This window comes from Caretta caretta, chromosome 1 (genome assembly GCF_965140235.1).
Source record: "Caretta caretta isolate rCarCar2 chromosome 1, rCarCar1.hap1, whole genome shotgun sequence".
NCBI lineage: Eukaryota > Metazoa > Chordata > Testudines > Cheloniidae > Caretta > Caretta caretta.
Genome location: NC_134206.1, coordinates 60,713,991 through 60,730,198, shown reverse-complemented (window position 1 = coordinate 60,730,198; position 16,208 = coordinate 60,713,991). Strand labels below are relative to the sequence as shown.

Sequence of the window (16,208 nt, the reverse complement as noted above, 5' to 3'; positions counted from 1 at the left end):
AGCAGGGGAGAAAAACTTTATCTGAGGATACACTTCAAAAGTACACATTTCAAAGGTTGACTGGACTATTAATAGAAGGGGAGTGAACCCCTTAGTTATCCATTACTTAGGGAAAAAGAGGAAGCACTCTTTGTGTGAACTGTGGATCTCCTGCCATGTGTGTGGGTGATGCTAGAAGGTTGCTTTAGGTAAGAAAAGTATTTTAGACAGGGAATGCAATCCACTACGTTTTAGTCACTGGAAAGGATGATCATACTTTTGTTACCATTTTCTGTCTCTATTATCTCTGCTTAGTATCACTTAAATCTCTGTTCTTTGTTAATAAACTTGCTGTTTTATTATAAATCCATCGCAGTGCTGTTATATTAAAGTGAAGCGTGCATCCTCTACTGAACCAGCAGACGGGTGTGTACTCTTTCTCTTTGGAGACAGCGCACCTGGTAATTTCTGCGAGTGTCCAGTGATAGGGGCTGGATGCTGCAGAGGAACTGGGGGCAACCAGAGTTCCCTGCCAGGAAAGGAAAGGACTGGCAGAATCCTGAGGAGTTTGCTGGGCTAGTTAACAAGCTGGAGTGTCAGGAAGCTGACGTACAGTTTAGCAACAGCAAATCTCACTTTCACTGAGGCAGAGGGTAACAGGGTGACTTAGAGTTCTGGACACCCCAAGAGAGCATCACAGTAGGACAGGAGGTGATTGGCTTAATCTGTAGCAGGGTAGCTTTAGGTGAGATATTAGAGAAAACTTCCTAATGACAAGGGTAGTTAAATACTGGAATAGGTTACCTAGGGAGGTTGTGGAATCCCCACCAGTGGAGGTTTTAAGAACAGACTAAACAAACATCTGTCAGGGATGACCTATGTTTACTTAATCCTGCCTCAGGGTGGAGGGAAGGATTAGATTACCTCCAGAGGTCCCTTCCAGCCCTACGTTTCTAGGATTCTCACAAGACAGAGGAAAGGCTCAATTTCCACTTGAATTTCTGCTCCCAGTAATGTTTTTGTTTTACAGCAAAGCAAGGCAGTGGTTTGGATGGAATTTGCTGTATGATCTGTACCTCTCTCACTAATGGAGATGTATGTCTCTTTGGGTAATTGAGACCTTTATCTTTTTTCAAAATCTCCCCATTTTTATTTTAATTTTTTTTTAAAGGCACAATGAGAAAACAGTTGATTGTAGTGAAATAACATGAATACAAATTTCATACATCATTTCAAACACTTTGGAAGATGTTTGCAGACAAAACTGAAAAACAAGACACATTGACAGGACAAAATAAGAGCTCTCCTTGAACCACGTTGCACCTGTATAGAGACCATTCCCTGTCATAAGCACTAAGAATGGCCACACTGGATCAGACCAATGGTTCATCTAGCCCAGTATCCTGTCTTCTGAAAGTGGCTGATGCCAGGTGCTTCAGAAGGAATGATCGGAACAGGCAATCGTCAAGTAATCTATCCTCTGTTGTCCCCTCCCAGCTTCTGGCAGTCTGAGGCTGGGGACACCCAGAGCATGGAGTTGCATCCCTAACCATCTTGGCTAATAGCCATTGATGGACCTATACTCCTCCATGAATTTATCTAATTCTTATTTGAACCCCATCATAGTTTTGGCTGTCACAGCATCCTCTGGCAATGAGTTCCCCAGGCTGACTGTGTGAAGGTTGTGTTTCAAACTTGCTGCCTATTCATTTCATTGGGTGATGCCTGGCTCTTCTGATATGCATTTCTGTTCCTGTTCTACCCCAACCCGTAAGGATTTTGGGTTATCCCTTGTGTTATCTACCAGTCAAGACCCCCGTAAGGGCATTGAATTGATAGGTTTTGAGTTTACCATGTAACATTAGGGTATTGGGTGGGTGTAAGTGAGATTTATGTGTCCCCTGCCTTAAAGGTCAGAAGCTAAATTGCTTGTGTTGAGAATAACTCATTTTATTCAGAATTCTGCCTGCAGCTATACCCCCTCAGGCTGCGAGCTTGTCATGCTCCAAACTCAGCAAGGCCTGGTCAGAATGTGGATGAGAGACCGCCAAGGAAAACTAAGGTTGGTACAGCAGAGTTCTGATTCAGTAGGCTCCACTCTGTCCATTTAAGTTAGTACAATGCTGACAAATGCCCCAGAATGCTTTGCTGTGGTGGGTCTTTCTTATAGAGGAGACATGACTAATCATTAAAGGGGTTGTCTTCACTTGGAAAATACATTGAGGTTGGCAACTTGCATGACCCCTTGACCTTGTTTCTAGTGAGGACCTTCTACCTCAATGTAGCATGTCGAAGTCTACCCCACGTGGAAGTCTACATCCAGGTAGAAGGTGTTAAATTGTGTCTTCACTAGGGAAAAAATAAAGGTGTAATTCAAGGTGAGCTACACTGAATGTGAATGCTCCCAAAGAGACAAGGGCACTTTTCACAAGCGGAAGGTTGTTAGTACCCTCATCCTGGCCAGCCATAGTATCCCAGCTAACTTCTTCTACCTCGGATTATAATTTTCTGTTACCTAAGCAACCTCACAACCCCATATAGTTTCAGGTGGGGAAAACTTTCTTCACTTTCCCTCCTAAAAGCAAACAGATAAACGGTGCTGAGTAATGCTGGCGCGGAATGATTGCTTCGTTCTTTTCCATTGGTGGCTGCATATGAATAGTGGAAGAATGGTGCCTACGCACATTATTTAACACTTTTTAAATGTTTTATATTTTCAACGTACAGGTTAATCATGAAGTAATTAGGGCCACAAATATGAAATATGGGTACCTACAATTAACTTCCAAATTCCATATTCCAACTCCGAAGTACATGTAGCCAGACTGTGAACTGAGCTGAGCACCCACCAACCTCACTGAAGTCAATGTGATCAGCAGGTTTCTCAGCACTTCTGAAAAATCATATGGACCTTATCTACAGGTCCTTCATTTAGATTTAGGAGCTTAACTTTAGGCACCCACGTCTGAAAATTTTGGCTCAAGTCTCAAAACACCCACATGAGGTCAGAAATGATTATTAACCAAATTTTACAGAGAGCAGGCAAGACACAGAGAGGTTATGGGACTTTCCCAAGACCAGGCAGTGAGTTACTTGCAAAACTGGGATCAGCTTTAGGATCTCCTGGCTCCCAGTATCATACTCAAGCCACTATATCGTGTTGCTTCTTCTATTTTCTGCTCTCAGTTATATGCAAGCATCAAAGTGCTCAGAAATGATACAGTGATACATGAATTATAAATAAGTAAATCAGTTAGGCTTTAGGTGAGCTGTAGCTGAGGGCAGAATTTGGCTCACGGTATATGAAGTGTATTGGCATCCTTCTGAAGGAAAAGAGCTACGTGCATTATGTTATTTCATCTGCAACTTTCATGTAAGCTGTAAAAGTCAAGAACAAAAAGGGTTGCTTTTATAAAGAGCTGAGAGGCAGGTTTCAGCATGAATTATTCTTCCCTGCTAGTGAGTCAAGAAAAGGTCTTTCCTTCCTTACTAACATCTGCTTCTTTAGTCAGAGTTCTCTTGCTAAAGGAGGTTGGTTGGCTTCTGGCAAATCAAAGTGACTTTAGCTTAAGCACTAATCAGGCATAGTGCCTTGACACCGCCATTGGTGACATACTGTTGCTGCTGGATTTATCTGTGAATCAAGGAAGACTCTTTCTAATCATTGGCTCACTATTAAAAATACATTAAAGGGTGGAAAAATTATTGAGGGATACCTTGCAAGTTAAACTAACGTTTCCAGTATGACTGAAATGTTAAATTATCAACAATTGCCCTGCCAGGCCACTGGAGAGATTCAGCTAGTTTCAGATCTGTTTTCTGATAGTGCCGTCATCTTGTCCCAACAGCCTGAAAGAAAAATTCAGGCTTGGTAATCAGGACTTTCCATTATTTACAAGCCTGTGGCTGTGTTTATACAACCTCGCATAACCTTAGCTTTGAGTCTCCTTCTGAAATATTTTCTGTTACACTAAGAAATCCAGTAAAAGTTTCATTTGTTTTAAAGCTATATTATTTCCTGGCTGATTTACACTCTTCTGAGGTTCCAGGCACAAGTTACAATTGGAAGGAAGATTCCAGTAAGGCTGCAAGGGGGAATTGGGTGAAATGATTTAGAACTATCACAAGTGCTTATATCTGTTTTCACAAGATACCTTAAATCTTGAGCTGGGTGAAGCCTATAAAAAAAACTGCCTGCAAGTAGTCGTTCCAGTTTAAAATTAATTTGATTCAGCCACCTGGCTGCCTTATTTGTGTTCACAGTCTACAAACATTGAAAAGTGTGTGTGAACAGTTCACTGTCAAGAGTTCACTGCCAAGCATTCATGCACAAGTGGTGTATTTTACAGGGGATAGGACCCTGACAGCAGTTCCTCAAAGCCCTCACTAGAGCCCTGGCACAGAGGAAATTAAAGTCAAACATGGATCTGACCACCCCATTTGCAAGTAGGACCGTGACCCACCAATTATACACAATTACTCTGTGGGAATGAGAGGACATTTAAACGCTGCATCCCAGCCAATAAGTATTATAAACAGCATAATTATTTTTAGGAATGACACCTCAGACAAGTCTGTGTGGCCTTTAACGTGATTGCTAGAGAACTGCTTGTGAGCAAGCCATAGAGTTAAAAAAATAATTATAACATTAATTTAATAAAAGCTAGGAATCCTCGATCCACTTGCAGACATTCCACAAGGAGAAAGAGGCTAAATTCATTGAGCAAATTATTCACTCAACTCTACTTAAAACAGGGCTTGCTGTAGGCATCTGGATATAGATCACTCTGTCTTCTCCATTTAGTAATGTATTTCACATTGCCTGTATGTATCAATGAGTGACTGACATACCGCTAAGCATATTTTGGAATAATTCTCCTCATCTCTGGTCTCCCCTACACAAAGCCCCCCTTTACAATACATATTAAACATAGTTGTTAAAATGATATTCCTGGCCTGTTGATCTGCCCACATCACACCTACTGCCTTCAAATTACTCCACTGGCTCCCCTTCTCCACTGCAGTTTAAACTTCCTGTACTTGGACTAAAGGCCCTGCATAGCTCTGCCCCTGCCTGCTTATCCATCCTAGCCACCCACTGTGTCCGTCTCCTAATCAGCTTCAATGCCCTGTTTATCTGCTTCAACTCCCTTCCTTACATATTTCCTGAGCTAGTCTAAAAAAGCCATTCTCCACTTCTCCTGAAGAGCGCCATCTTCCATGACTCCTACAAGAAAGGAGTCAATGACATGTATTTATTTTTGTATAGACCCGTTTTTTTAAGTAAATATCTGTTTCACATTGCCAGGTATCTTCCACTTCTTCGCTGAGTATCCACACGATCTTAAGTCCATACCTTTCTCCTCTGCCTTCACCCTTTTGTTTTGTGGCACCCCTCTTTTTGAAATAATCTGAAATTAAATCGTATGCCCTTTGGGACAGGAAGCATGTTGCCTTATCTGTACCTTGAGGTAACTTGCACACACTTGTAAAATAATATTGCAAATGATGTTTGGATGCGGTGCTCATATCCATATCACCTGTGTTTATCTTAAAGAGGCATGACAATCTTGGCTGGATTTTCTTTTGGACAAAAAAGGAACCATTTTCTGTTAGCTGTGGTCTCAGACCTGGAAGTGGCCTGGCCAGATTTATTACTTGTTAGATGATAGCTACCTATAATCAGAGACATCTTCTCTCGAGCTCTTAGTACCTCTCGGAAGAAGAAACTTACATGCAGCCCACAAGCCAAACCTGGCTCACACGGCTCTAAAATGTAGTTTACAATTGTCCTTATCGTTATCAGAGGGATGCAGCTAGTAGAGACAACAGGACCCAATATGCAACCCTGCATCTTTATTGGAGCGGATGATGCATTGCAGTATGGGAACCAGTAGTTTTTCTAGCATGTACCTCCCTATTAAAAGGAGAGGAAGGCTGAATTCTACTCTGTTCTATGCAAATTAAGTGTGGCTCTCAGGCTCCTGGCAAGTTCCTACTACAGTCTCCATCTGAATGAAATTTGGATACCTTTGGCATGAAGACAGATGACTAAGGCCCCAACCTCACAAAAAAATCTACACATACACTAAATTCTAAGTTCATGGTACTACTCCTGTGCTTAAAGTCCAGTACAAATCTGTTTGCAGGATGTGGGTCTGCAATGCTAAATATTCTGACACTGTCAATAATGTCATCCTGCAGTTACCGTCTCAAACTCTCATTTCAGCAAAGCCTGAAGGTGACCGTAACCTTTCGCCTACCCCAGCCAGGACACAGAACCCCCTTTGTGTTTATTTACTAGGTTTTCACACTTATTACTTTGCTTATTTTCCACATGGCAGTCTCTAATATTGTAAGCAAGTTTTCATTTTCTGGGGGGGTGATGCTCTTCTCTGATCTGTTGAAGCCCACCTCATTGTTTATCTGTAGCCTTTATTTGTTTTCTACACAATAAGAGGAAAAAAATCTGATCAAATCAGTAACCTATCTCATTTGTGCTCCATTTTTCTGTGCTTTGCTTTTCATTTCAATGGACAGATGGTGCCAGAGAAAGAACAATCTTGGTAAGCTCCAGGCTTGGGAGTCAGGGGATTTGAATTCTATTCCAATCTGTGCCACAGATTTCCTGTGGGATTTTGGCAAGTCACCTAACTTCTCTGGAGCTTGGTTTCACCATCAGTAAAATAAGGATAACAACACACTCCTTCTTCACAGGAATGATGTGCGGATAAATCCATTGTTTGCCAGACACTCAGAAATGCCTCTAAACATTGATCAGCTGCCAGAATCTTAACAACAGGTTCCCTTCTCACCCCACGAGGGGGTCGTTGCCCAACCCCGACCCCCGGGACTCCTGCCCCATCCCACCCCCCCACGTTCCTTGACTCCCCCTCCAGGATGCCTGCCCCATCCACCCCCTCCCCTGTCCCCTGACTGCCCCCAGAACCGGGCAGGAGGGTCTCGTGGGCCACTGTAGTGGGTGCCCACCCCACCCCTAAGAGCCAGAGGCACCTGCCGGGGGGCGAGGTGGGGAGTCCCAGGGGTGCTTACCTGGGGCAGCTCCCACGAAACATCCGGCAGGTCCCTCTGGCTCCTAGAGGTGGGGTAGCATAGCTAGCGGGGGAGCAGGGGAAGCTGCCAGTACCCCACTGATCACATCAAAAGTGGCGCCTTAGGCGCCAACTCCCTGGGTGCTCTGGGGCTGGAACATCCATGAGGAAAATTTGGTGGGTGCAGAGCACCCACCAGCAGCTCCCCGCCCCGTGCCCGGCCCCAGCTCACCTCCGCTCTGCCTCCGCCTCGTCCCCTGAACGCACCACCCCGCTCTGCTTCTCCGCACCCCTGCCCCGGCTTCCCGTGACTCAGCTGTTCGGCGGGAAGCCGGGGAGGGCAGAGAAGCAGGCCGCGGCTTCCCGCTCAGGCAGAGGGTGGCGGAGGTGAGCTGGGGCGGGGAGCGGTTCCCCTGTGCACCCCCTCTCCGGGTTACCTGCTGCGGCGCGGGTGGCCCTCCTCACACCCCCCGCCCCAGCTCACTTCCGCCTCCCTGGGCCTGAGCGGGAAGCCGCGGCCTGCTTCTCAGCCTGTCCCGGCTTCCTGCGCGAACATGGTTTGTGTGTATAAAAAGATCTTCTGTACTTTCCACAGTATGCATCCGATGAAGTGAGCTGTAGCTCAGGAAAGCTTATACTCAAATAAATTGGTTAGTCTCTAAGGTGCCACAAGTACTCCTTTTCTTTTTGCGAATACACACTAACACGGTTGTTACTCTGAAACCTGTCATGTATCTCTAGAAACTAATTCCAGTAAACAGGGATATTGACAAACGTCTGAAAGTACATGATGCATTCAGATTTAGCCACACGTTTCCATTCAGATCAATGAGGGGAAAGGGGCTAAATCTCTCTGCTTTTACAGTTCCTGAATATCTTCTGACTTGACTGGTGATTGTTTTGCTGGTGTAGTCTAGCAATAGCTGAATTGATTGCATAGAACAATTAGTTGATTGAATGATTGCAATTTTGTTTCAATTACTTAAATTGCAAATAAGGAACCCAATCCTGCACTGAAGTCTGTGGAGTGGGGACAGGAGCAGGCCAAAATCAGATTATTAAAAAGAAGCAGGAAAACCTTTTGCTTCAGATTGTCTAACAGCAGGCAAGTACCAGTGTGAGGAACAACAGAAAGGAGAGGAAGGTACTTGACAGAAAGAGACAGGCTATGAAAAGAAATAAAAATGAAACATTCAGATAAGGTGCTTAATGCCTTGACAGTCAGGCTTTCAGTTTCCAAATAAAAACACCTATCAGGACAAAAAGGCATGCTAGGAAATTGCTCACATTTACAGCTGTGTCCAGACAAAAACCTCAGCTCCGAACACTCTCAGACTGGCAAAGTTTGGATCTGGAGCAACTGAATTTGGCAGCTTATCTCTCCTCGCATTACAGCATCGATTATAAAAATTGAGCCTAATGGAGGCAAAATATTTCCTAGATCCCTTTTGATTTTCTAAAGAAAGCTTCAAACGGAAACTGCATTCCTTCCCTTCCCACCTCCCAGTCACAGGCCTGAGGGCAACATCTCTCAAGGCAAATGAAGGGGTCTTTTATTTTCCTTTGTGTGTGTAAATGTTGTGCACGTGAGAGGTGCCAGATTGACAGTTCTGGAATACTCTGTGTAAACTGACTCCCCGGGTTATTGATCCCTCTCATATGGCAGGAGTATTAACCTTTGTCACCCTGACCCAGGTCAGATGAGTAGAACCAGGAAATAAAGTCCAGTCTCTTATCAGTATGCCTGTGTGTCATACATTTATCACAGCTTCTGTTTCGTCCCAGAACAGGTTCAGAATAGGCAGTGTCAATGTAAAGCTTCCCCACCCTCTACCTGGAACATGTCTTAACCCTGACTTGTAAGGAGGGTGAGAAGGTAATTCAGTCTCCATGAACATTACAATGTTGCCAGCTTGGACAATTTTATTGCGAGTCTAGCCATTTTGAAGGTGTGTTATAAGCCCCCACCCCACAGGCCGGAACCGAAGCATCTCAGCTTTCATTTAAGAAAGAAAAGTACATTTTTAGCCCTCGTGGGTGCAGAGAAAAGCTTGAAAACATAGACCCTAAAGTTTCCAACACCAAAAGACAAATGATTTTTGAGCCAAACTCATGATTTAGGGGTGTCTAAACCCCTGATTTTGAATGCATGGGGTTGGCAATACTGCATTTAATCTGTGGCTTCTCTGCTGAGTAACCTACAAAGCATGCCAATTAGTGCCAGTTGCGATTATTTTTTGTGTGACACATGTCCACTGGGAACCGGATTGAGACCTATCAACTCATTTCACATTGTCAGGCCTTTCATTCACACATCTCTTTCGTTTGCACCCAGTGTGTTAGCAATAGTCACCCTATGGGGCTACATTCCTCCTGAGACGTATTAGCCCATTATGTGCAACAGAATTTAAGGACTACATTGAAAGACGATGGGTATTGTGTGTTGTGGGTGGGGCTGATGGATCAGCATGTGGGACCCTATTAGATAGTTAGTTATAAACACCTGCTGTCAAATCCCCTGCTGAGAAGATGGGTATTTCTCTAATATTATAAAAACTGCACTGTCTTCTGTTGAAAATGCCTGACTTGAAACTTCTTGTGAGGAAATTTTTCTCATTAATAAAAACTTTTTTTAAATCACATTCCTCTCAACACCAAAAAAAATTTATCATGACGGACAATAGCAATAGTTAATCTCCCTCAAGGGGGGGGGGGCACTTTAAAACGATTAAGTCAGAAACTATTTTTCCCTCCATTTCTTTTGCTTTATTTTCTCTTAGGAGAGATCGCAACTGCTGTTCTATGTGATTACATTTAAACTCTGAGCTGTCCTAATTTTAAACTGTAATGTCTGTGTTAGACATTTAAAATGGAGCCCTTGTTGCCCTGTGCTAAGCCTCTGTGGGGTGTGTGTTTGTGCATGTGTCTATAAACTCAGGGTTAATGGGTTACAAAAGAGAAGAACTCCAGGGATTAGCTAGATAGAGGCATTAATAGATGGTCTCCCCCAAGGGAGAGTCAGTGAAGCATGCTCCCACATGCCTTTGATGCAGGAAAAGGGTCGTGCATGAATCACGATGTTTGCGTTTGCACAGAGAGGTAGCAAACTGCGGAGGTTTCTTGGCTATTTGTCATTACGCTGATTTCCAGGTTTACGCTTTGACGCCTGCTCAGCTGAGGCAGTGGTTAAGGGATGCAGCAAGTCAGCTACGGTTGGCGCCTTCTCTAGGGACACTATGCTCACACCGAAGGCTTTAGCTAAAGCTTTTACCTCTTCTTCAAATTACACTGTGTCAAATATTAATTGAGGAATAACCTGAAGCTAATAAGGACTCATTTGCACTATCCCACTAACCATGTTTATAATGTAGTATGTGTGTACATATTGTATTCTGAATGCCCTCTAGTGGTTATTGTTACAAAATACTACTTAAATATGGGAAATTGCCTGATGAACTAAACTAGTCAGAATCCTGAACCAGAAAGGAAGGGCTTCTGGCTGGGGAGAGTGGGAAAGTATAGCAGAGTGGGTTGTTAGCAGCACATTTCAAGCTGTCTCTCTCTTTCCTTACACTAAATAAATAATTAAATCCCACGTGTGTGTACAATACACCACGGCACTTAATCCTGGTTCAAAGTCTGTTGGGGATAAAGTGGATTACAACGCAGCCTGGCTGACCAGTGTGCGTGGAGACAAAGTATTATAACAGGATTAAAAACCCTTCTCTCCTTCAGTTAAAGCAGATTTGTTTGGGTTTTTTAAAGATCTGGTTATAACAGTTTGGCCCTGTGAGCCATGCAATACTCTGAGCGGCTACAAGATTAAGCAGTGCTTAGTCACCTCTTTAAATATCGTCCGTTATGATAATGTCATGAGAGCCTAAAGGTCCTATAGAAAGGAGGAAGGATGGTCTTATAAGCACAACACATTCGAGAAAAGAATGACCTTATGTAATAAACAAAGGAAGGTGGCATTAATCACAACAAGATAGATTTCAGCGTAACAGCCGTGTTAGTCTGTATTCGCAAAAAGAAAAGGAGTACTTGTGGATAGAGTTACATAAAGTCACCAGGGCATAAATTGTAAACTTTTGGGGGCTTTTTATTATGTGTGTGTACAGTGTCTAGCGCAAAACAGCCTCAATCTTGATTAGGGCCCGTAGGCACAACATTAATAAAAATATTATATTATTGTTACTGTTATTGTTATTATTATTAATAATATTAATAATAATAATTAAGGAGGACATACTCCATTGTAAGGTTGAACTGCTGCAGCAAAAGGAAAGAAGCAGAGACTTTTGAGTTCACTGATCTTCTGCCATCCCCGTAATTTCCTGCCTTCCTATGTTCTGTTTGGGAACTGAAATATAGGACATGAAAGAGCTGATAGCTTCACCACCTCTCTTGTGGTCAGATTAGCAGGATCTGGAAGGAAGAGGAACCTGTACAGTGGAGTTATCATTAATGGGAAAAAGAAAAGAAAAGAAACACACTGACCCTTCTTTACACATGAACCAGTGTACATTCCTGTTCTTTCCATGCAGAGAAAGTACTTAAAACTTTCACAGTAAGCTAAATGGCCTTTATCCAGGCGAAATGAGCATTGCTTCTTTAAGCAACCCCCTTTAATTATCTTGGTCTTAAAGAGCGTAACCATTTAGCTAGTGTCTAGCTACATAATAATGCTTTTGCCTTTTATTTCAAAAGGGAGGCATCACATTGTCTGTATGCTTGAAGGAATCCCAGGTTGCTAAGTAATGGATATAATATGATTGAGAATGAAGGTGACCTATAGAAGCATAGTAAATACATGATTTTCTCTGCTCAGCAAGTGAATTTTGATTACAGCTCAGCACATGCCTCTGGTTTTAAGATGCTTGTGGCATTCTTGTGAAAGCTCATGAAAGGAGAAAGTACAAAAAGCTGCAAGAAAGAGAAATAGGCTTCAAAAAACCTATTTATACCCACATCAAATAAAGAAAATTGAGGGCAATGGTTGTAATCTTGTCTGTCCTTGTTTACAGCTGCCTGTGTTAGTCTGTCATACGAAGAGAAAACAACAGCAGATCAATACAGCTATCTGCATTGATATTTTAACTTTTTTTTTAAATACCACTAAATGGAGCATAAGCCACCCTAGTTAAGTCTTTTCTGCCTGAGGAAGAATACATGTTGTAAGTGTGTATTTTACTGCCAACATACAGACCAGCACTAAAGGAATTGGTAAAGTGGCACTCTCTTTACAGTCATGGGGCTGAATTCTGATCGCAGTTACAGTACACTGGAATGAATCTGGAGCACTGGAATTCCTCTGGATTTACCACAGTGTTAGGAAGACTGGAACTTCGCACAATCTTGCGCTGCAGAATATTAGCATTTCCCTGCATTGCACTGGTCAGTAAACATCTTGGTAAATACAGGATCACGTAATCATGTAAAATGTACATGATGTGTAACCACAGAGCCTCAGATTGGGCTTGATCCTACATGCATTGAAAGCCCCCATTGACTTTAATGGTGCAGGATGAGGGCCCTGGTGCAAACTGACTTCAGTGGAGCTATGCCAGTGTACACCAATTGAAGATCTGCCCATAAGGGGTGTGTCAAGATAATTGATCATATAAAGAAATGCGAAAAGCCTTTCATTTATTATTCGTAATACAGTAGCAATCACATCAGTGCTCCATTGTGCTAGGCGTAGCACAGATCTGGTTGCTACCGTAAGAGCAATCCCTGCCCAAAGAGATGATAATTTTAGTGTGAGTACAAATGCTCATCATTTTGGGTGAGGAAAGTACTTGCGCTCATGGCCCTTGTTCTCGGTCAGATTTGTTACATCTTGGAGAGTTAATCGCTGTTTTTACTTGTTTTACATTTTAGGATTGTCCAAAAATAAATAAATAAATAAAAAAATTATGGTTAAAATGACCAAATCATGGATAGTAAAATATGGGACATCAAAGTTTGTCATAATACTATAAGTCACCGGAGGAGTATATTTGCCTTTTTATTTTAAAGTAATACATCACTTGTATTTTATTTCTAAAGTTCATAATGTATGTAATTTATTGCATATTTGTACAGTGCCTAGCACTATGAGGCCCAACCTGTTTGTAGTCTTTAGATGCTAATGCTATGACAGTTAAATAACAGTTATCATTTTTCTAATGACCAAATATAGAAATCTTTGAAACTATTTCACTATTATAGTGTTCTATGACAAGTTTCAAGTAATAGATCATTTATACATTAATAACTTTGCAGCACACGTCACTTTAGAAGTCATTGTTTTTTTTCATATTGAAATGATTTCTTCACCACACTCATGTCCCCTAGTGTTATAACGTATGCAGTGCAACATGCTCGCTGGACCTGATCCTGCAAACCCACCGCATGAGCCACTCCCATTGAAGGAAAGGGGCGTTTTTGTTATGGGTTCAATCCTGCCATTCCACCACATTTGAAACTCCCATTTGCTTCAGTGGGACTTCTGCATGTAATGCCTGAGGCAAAGCCCAGTGAAGTCAATGGAAAGACTCCTGACGGCAGTGGGCTCTGGATCAGGCCCCTGAAGGGCTCAGCCATTATGAACTCAGATAGTGAGACACTATTTATTTCTGGGGATAAAGAAGAGAAGCACCAAATTGTTTCAAAGCATTGGAATGTACAGACTGCAGCTCCAACCTGAGAGAAATTAAGAATGCTCTGATTAACTGCAAGCCCAATCTGCCGAAGTGCTGAGCACCCTAAACTTCCACTGCCTTCCATGGGCACTCTACATCCGGCTGGACTGGCACCTGTCTCGGCTCCACTGTATCTCAACTGGCAATAACCTAGGACACTCGTTTCCTGCTTGTTGTTGTTGTTTTAAGCAGAATGATTTGATGGTCTCCTATCAAAGGGGTTAAAATAGAATTATCCATTTTGTTAAAATATCTTCCCTCCACATACAGAGTCTGTATATTTCTTTCTACATAGTTCCTACCTATTCTGAACAGACACATTATACCTTAAGATAACAGGTTTTTTAAATAGGTTGTATTGGTGGGGGAGGGAGGGAACCACTTTGGAAGAGATGAGACGAGAAGTGAGCTAGTCTCTATATGTTCCCTTTGCAGCCCTGCAATGCCTGCCCTACCTCATCCACACTGCTGGGGGCTCCCAACGTGCTCTTAGCATGCTTAGAAACATACCCTCCAGGAGTGGCTGTACTTCTAGAAATGACCTCATCTCAACAGTGTGACTCCCCAAGTTAGTGTTGTCCGATACTGTAAATAGCATTCCTAGCAGCCTGCATTTTGTGAGAGCTACTTTCTGGAATAATGAAAAACAAGATTGTGGTGGCAATAACCAATGGCATTTTAAAGACATTTAGGTGCCTACCTGCCATTGGCCCCGAGTTCTGAGGCGAGACCTGTTCTCTCAAAGGATCCCTTAACACCCTATGCTGGGAAGAGGTTCCCTTTGAGGTCCTGACAAGGACTTTGGGACAGCCAAAGAAGAGTCTGCCTAAAGAATCCATCTGTGGTTTTAGATGAGGCTAGTGAATGGCAGGACAGGACTTTCTGTTCAAGAGAGGTCAGTGAGGACCTCCAGCAAGCCAAGATGGGCATTGATAAAACTGCTAATTTGTTACCATAATAAACCCATTAAAGACTCCCAGTAGTCTGTTTGCCTCACTAGTTGCTTGGTTCCTCTCTAGATGAGATCACAATCATTGGGTTTGGGCATAGGCTCAGCTATGTCAATGGAAATCTAGAAACTTACTAAGAGCATATAGCAAGAGGGTTATTGTATGGGGACTATAAATGGTTTTGCTTTATTAAGGCTAATTTAAACTCATGACTAAAATATGTTCACCTTGCAAACGACTAGGGGCACTTTATATGCCAGTTGAAATTGTTCAAATTCCCTTTAGAAGAAACAGACAAACACTCAAAGAAAACCTTTCTCTCCCCCTCTCCAGCTTGCTAGTCAGCAGCACTTTACCCTTTGGTATCAGACAGTTCGGAAGGATTTCCAGGATCTGTGTTCGCAATGTTTCACAAAAGGAAACACATTTTCAATAAACTAACTTTTCCAATAATTTTTTCCAAACATTTGCCTCTTGAATATTTGATACACAGACGAAGGGGGAGGAGGGATGGGCTACTAGCGGGAGAAGCACCAACTTCACAGTATTCCCTGTAGCCACTGATTGCTTGCCTTTAGCTCTAAAGTAAACCAAACAGAAAGACCATATGAAACAGTCTCTTTGCTAGTAATGTGTTCACAACAATCTGCCTATTGTGCTAGAACATCATTTCACTCCCTATGGAGAAACAAATGAGTAGCAAAAAACACTGGAATAGAAACATATTTTTAACTCACCTTTAGGCTGTGTGTTGGGTTTACAACACAGACAAGTTGCCCAGCCGCTGAAAAAACCCTCTTAGCCTTGTAATGTTGAAACCTAAGGTGAATAAGATCTAATACAGCCCCAAAGCACTGGGTGAAGAAAAGCATCACAACTTTTGTTGTTGTTGTTTGGTGAGGAAAGCAATGAAGGAGACTGTCAGTCCTTGAGACTGGGGAAGGAGTGCAGCCTGTGAGAACTACACTCCTGCATAGCTTAGTGTGCCTTCATATTCATCGTCAAAATAAGACGGTTAGAATCTTGCAGCAGTGGGTCAGCCAATCAAAAGGACCGGAATGTTATCCTTGAGGTCCAGAGACAGCCAATAACAAATGCTGCACCCCCCTACAAAAACTCCCTGATGAATTGAGCCTGGTGGAGAATGCATTATTGAACATTACCATACATCAGCACATTGCATTTATCTTGTGATTACAGCCAGCCATACATAATGCTGTGGAGATATGCAGACAAAATTGATTGTTTAATGTCTCCATTTATTAATTGACTTAATTTAACATAAGAGCTCTCTAATACCAAGGCTAAATATAAAACATTAAAAAAAACCCACCAGTAAAACTGTGAGAAAGTAGCCAAATGGATTAAGTATACTCTGTTTTACTTACAAAAGCAGCTCGGGAGAAAAATCAAATACTAGGAGAGTATTACAATTTCTTCTAGGGATTAAGCAGAAGCAGATCTGTATATATAAATAAATCTATATGTGTGTGTATGTGTGTTTGCAAGCTGCAATTAGGATTTATAGCACTCTGATGTTT

The 16,208-nt window shown here is 42.4% G+C and overlaps 1 protein-coding gene across 1 annotated transcript in view; it reads right to left on the bottom strand.

Annotated features, from left to right (window-relative positions):
- Positions 1–15,736, bottom strand: part of SIAH3 (siah E3 ubiquitin protein ligase family member 3) — a 79,993-nt gene extending 64,257 nt beyond the window's left edge. Inside the window, exon 1 of the mRNA XM_048850680.2 lies at positions 15,405–15,736. Within this exon, the coding sequence (XP_048706637.1) occupies positions 15,405–15,539 (135 nt within the window). The 5' untranslated portion in view covers positions 15,540–15,736. The remainder of the gene's footprint in view (positions 1–15,404) is intronic.
- Between the last annotated feature and the right edge of the window lie 472 nt (positions 15,737–16,208).